The sequence below is a fragment of the Eschrichtius robustus genome, chromosome 19 (assembly GCF_028021215.1).
Source record: "Eschrichtius robustus isolate mEscRob2 chromosome 19, mEscRob2.pri, whole genome shotgun sequence".
In the NCBI taxonomy this organism is placed as follows: Eukaryota; Metazoa; Chordata; class Mammalia; order Artiodactyla; family Eschrichtiidae; genus Eschrichtius; species Eschrichtius robustus.
This window is the reverse complement of record NC_090842.1, coordinates 63,809,737-63,814,088: the sequence shown is the minus strand read 5'-3', so window position 1 is coordinate 63,814,088 and position 4,352 is coordinate 63,809,737. Positions and strand designations below refer to the sequence as shown.

Here is a 4,352-nt window from a genome sequence, read left to right as displayed (position 1 = left end):
TCCCGAGCAACATCAGATATTCATCAATGTCTGCCTAATCTGCCCTTTGATTTTCTATAAGACATCCTGCTGCCCCACTGCAACCCCGGGAAACAAGCTTAGAGGGGGGATGAATTTTGAGCAAAGTCTTCAGTCCCCTGATCAAAGCCTTCCTGACCAGAGGCTACCCCCCCCTCTTCTGTACCTCCTATGGGGCCTGTGGGGCTGAGAAATGACTCCTAAAGGGAGTGGGTGGCTTGTGCTCCCCCCTTCTGGAGATGACAGAGTGGCTCATTCCTCCCACTGGAAGATCCAATGGTGACACTTTAGGTGGGTGGTGCCATGGCTGATGAAGGGGAAGGGACAGAGATGTAAGGACAGACAGGGTCACACTCTGATTCCTGGGCTCTATGAGGATATCAGGGTCCCGACCCTGATGCCAGTATGTGGAGAGACACTGGGTGTTTCCAAAAGAGCTCTTCCCCCAAAGAGTGCTGTCCACAGTGCTGAGCCCAAGATGGGTCTGGGTGTCCTCACTGCCCCAGGGGATTAAGGTACGAAGAATGGTGAGGAAGAAAATGTAGCGTGTGGCTTATGCGCCACCATTTCCCAAATGCTCACTTTCCTGGGCTCATGTGAACATCCCAAGAGCCATACAAGGTAGGGGTAATGTGCCCATGTTCAGATGAGGAAACTGAGCCTCAGAGGGAGGGAGGGACTGGCTCATGGCCTCACAGGAAGGGAGTGGAGGACGGATGAGGAGGGAGCCTAAGCTTCCAGGCTAGGTAGTTCCTCGTGTTTGTGTCTAAACACATGCTCTGGAGTTGGGGGAAGGGGAAGGGAGTAGTCATGACCATAATGTCATGACTTTACATGACATTATGGTACCACCTGGTGAAACAAGTTTGAGACACACTAAAAAAAATTAAATGGGGGTCTTTCCTGCAGGACTTGTCAGAGCCTTTAGCTCCTTTGTGCCTCCCAGATCTCTTTGATCAGGACCAAGGCCAAGGCCTGGGACCATGACTGACAGGCCCTGGGTCCCAAAGGCCTTGAGTGGGGCACGATGGGGGTGGAGGCGTCAGCAGCGTGTGCACTCGTGTAGTCCAAACATGTGTGTGCAGTAGCGGATGACCATGTGTACCTATGCACGTGTTGTCCATCACTCTGATCTGGGGCTCAAATAATACCTGTAAAAGGCGGACGGGACCTTGCCCTTCCTGCCTTGCCCCGCAGAGAGATAAAGGCGAAAAGTGCCTCCACTGCCTGCTCAACTCAGATTCCACAAGGCTTTATTGGCGCCGGACCTAGCCTGGTGCCCACCGCTTCCAGGAAAGACAGGCAAGGAAGGGGTTCCCGCCCCGCAGGAGCCCCCCAGGGATCGGCCAGCCAGGGAGAACACACTTTCATCCGCGGGCAAGGAGAGAAGGGCGTCTTTGCGGGGTGCACAGCCCAGGCAAAGGGCGGGTGGTGGGATGGAGTGGAGAGGCGGGGGGCCGGGCCCGCTTAAAAGGGGAACTCGCAGACATAGTAGAGGCGCCGCTCGCAGTCGTGGTCCCACCAGGAGCCGTCGTCCGAGGCCTGCGCCACGCAGTTCTCGAGCGTGCCGCCGTTAGGCTGGTTGGGGCTGAGCGGGTGCGGCGCGGCGCTGGGCCGGGCGCCGGGCTCGGGGCTGGGGGCGCGGTGCCAGGCGAAGAAGGACACGCGCTGGCCGTTCTCGAAGAGGTAGAGGCCCTCGGCGCGCCGGTCGTGCACACCCAGCCACACGGGCCAGTTGTAAGGGGCAAGCGCCGCGCGCAGATAGCGAGTGAGCGCTTCCATCTGCTGACGATCCGCCGGCTGCGCCAGGCTTCCGCCCCGCGCCACGCACCGCGCCTGCGCCGCTGCCTGAGCCTCGAAGTCGCGCGAGAGCAGGAAGCACTTGTGGCCAAGGCGCACCCCCTTCAGGCAGCCTGCGGGCGGGGCGGAGCGGAGGCGGGATTAGTGTCTCAGGGGCGGAGCGGAGGCGGGCTCAGAACCGCCAGGGGCTGGGAGATGGCGTCAGGGCCGCCAGGGGCGGGGCCAGACTGTTGGGGCGGGACTGTAGGGGGCGTGGTGCGGCCAGAGTAGTTTCGGCTCAACAGCACCGTGGGGAGCATTCCTCCCCACAGCCCGTCTGCTCCCCGCATTCACCCTCCCCATCAGCCAACACACCCCAAATCTGCAAGAACCCCCTCGCCCCTGGCACCCAGGGTCCTCACGTCTGCTCAGACTTTTCCGAACCCGTTTTGCCACCAGTCCCCCACCTGACCCGGATCGTCCCTCTTTCCCCGCCCCGCACGGTGCGACTCACCCTCTAAGCGGCCATGCTCGCGTTCGGAGCGGCTCTGCGCCTCCTTCAAGGCTTGCAAGGTGTCGCGGTTGTCACCCGCCACCTCCCGCAGCTGCCGCAGCCCCCGGCTCAGCTCGGCCACGCGGGTGTCCAACGCGTGCAGACGGACGTGCACCTGGTGCAGGCCTGCGTCCAGGCCGGCCAGGCGACCCACTGCGTATGGACAGGGCGCACGCTGGACCGTGACCCTGGGGGCGGAGCCAGGGGACCAGAGGACCTGGGGGGACCAGGACCTAGGGCTTCTGGGGCGGAGTTGGGGGGGGTGGTACTCAGGACTCCTGGAAGGTAGGGCCCGGTGGCTCCGGGCTCTGGGGAGGCAAGGCCGGGGACCCGGAGCTCCTGGGGGTATAGCGGCTCCGAGCTGGGCAGTGGGCGACTGAAAGACCCCGGGGCAGTGAAAGGACGGTTCGTTTTTGTGAAAATGACCACGGAGGCCTGGGAGCAGGGCGGAGCTAATGATTACTCACGGATATAAGTGAAGGTGTCTTCAGAGGTGGGAGAGGGGCTGGGGCTGAAGTAGGGAGTTGTGGTTGGTTCCTCCTCGCCTTCCTCCCCCACACCGTTCTTCTCAGTCGCCCAGGCCCCTTTGCCTTCAGGGTTTCCCTTGGGATTTTCGTCCGCACTCCTAGCAGGCAGTCCTAGGGCTTCCTGTAAATGCTGAGGCAGGGGAGGGATGGTCAGGGCCAGCCTGGCAGCTGCATTCTGACCCCCCAGACACTCCAGCCACCCCTTTCCAGCTGTAAGCTGGCTCTCTGCCCCGAGCCCCTACTCTGAACCCATCACCCTCATCCTCTGAGCCTAACCCATCCCTCCCGTTGCCCATTTCCCTGGCCCTCAATTACGCCCCTCCCAAGCCCACAGTCACCCAGCCGCGTCCCCCCACTAGAGTCCCAACACTCCCCTAACTCACCTTCAGCATCAGGGCCTCCCTCTCCCGCTCCTCCTCCTGGGAGCCACCCCACGCCCCCTCCCACTCCCTCTCGGCTCCCCAAGCTCCATGACGGAAGCCCAGGAGCTGGGGTACCACCAGAGCCCCGAGGAGCCAGACTGCCTGCATCAGGCTGGGCTCGGAGCGCCAAAGGCTGCAGAAGGATGTCCCTGAGGAGAGGGATGTTTCTGGGGACCGGAGTGTGTGCAGATCACCAGCCCCCTGGTCCGTGCCTCTCCCAGCTTCTCTCTGGTCCCTCTCCTCCCAACTCCCAGCTCCTGTCTCGTCCGTGCTCCGTTGGTCTCTGCTCCTCTGTGTGTGTCTCTCCCCGCCTCTCTTGGCTCCCCCGAGGCCCTGCCTCTGTGGCCGGAAACCTCCAACGTTCCAAAGCTTGGATCCCGCCTGCCTTGGGTCTCCACACACACCCTCCTCTTCCCACTTTCCAGAGCTTGCTTCCGTCCTGTCCTGCTCTTTCCTTCTGCCACAGCCAAAGCTCCAGAAGGTCAGGAAGAAGATGGAGCCGGCTCCCCAAGGGATCCTGGGGCAGAGCCTCTGCCCAGGGACCTCCTCAGGGAGTTGTCGGGGCTGGGCCCTGCTCCCCTCTCTTCCCCCTGGCCACTGCTCAGGACAGGGGAGACCTCAAGGTCTTGCTAAGGTTGTTATTATCCTGTGGCCACCGTCGCCCACACACCCTGCGGGAGGAGGCATTCCCACCATTCGCAAGCTCTAGACCGCCTCCTGTCCCCAGATCTCCCATCCTGCCCTCCAAGCCCTTGCCCCAGATGCAAATGAGCGTCTATGCCTGTCTGTGGGGACACATGCGAAGAGCACGCGTGTGGCTGTGTGTGTAGCCCTAGAAGGTGGGGCTTTTGGATCCATCTGCCTTGCTTTCCTGGAAACCTCCTGCAGGCCGGGTCCTGGGTGGGGCGACGCTGGGGATTCCAGCTGTTCACAGACCAGCAGACAGACCCACAGGGTGAAGGGCTGGGGCAGAGGGGAGGGGAGAGGCTGGGTGGGTGGGGTCAGGAAAGCTTCTTCCGGGAGGTGGAGTAGACAGATGGCCAGGCTGGGTGC

The 4,352-nt window shown here is 62.1% G+C and overlaps 1 protein-coding gene across 1 annotated transcript; it reads right to left on the bottom strand.

The window, feature by feature from the left end:
* Positions 1 to 1,254: 1,254 nt before the first annotated feature.
* On the bottom strand, positions 1,255 to 3,816 carry CLEC11A (C-type lectin domain containing 11A). The gene is made up of 4 exons (XM_068527807.1): positions 3,261 to 3,816; positions 2,818 to 3,007; positions 2,312 to 2,503; positions 1,255 to 1,931 (listed from the first exon to the last, which is right to left on the bottom strand). Exons 1-4 carry the CDS (start codon positions 3,405 to 3,407, stop codon positions 1,486 to 1,488), a joined length of 975 nt encoding a protein of 324 aa, XP_068383908.1. The 5' UTR covers positions 3,408 to 3,816; the 3' UTR covers positions 1,255 to 1,485.
* Between the last annotated feature and the right edge of the window lie 536 nt (positions 3,817 to 4,352).

What these genes read in the sequence shown, in the direction of transcription:
- CLEC11A (XM_068527807.1), bottom strand. Translation starts at nt 3,407, where the DNA reads ATGCAGGCAGTCTGGCTCCTCGGGGCTCTGGTGGTACCCCAGCTCCTG. An exon ending in GGGAGGCCCTGATGCTGAAG is followed by an intron (nt 3,008 to 3,260) that starts GTGAGTTAGGGG and finishes CCCCTGCCTCAG; the next exon opens with CATTTACAGGAAGCCCTAGG. An exon ending in AGACACCTTCACTTATATCC is followed by an intron (nt 2,504 to 2,817) that starts GTGAGTAATCAT and finishes GTCCATACGCAG; the next exon opens with TGGGTCGCCTGGCCGGCCTG.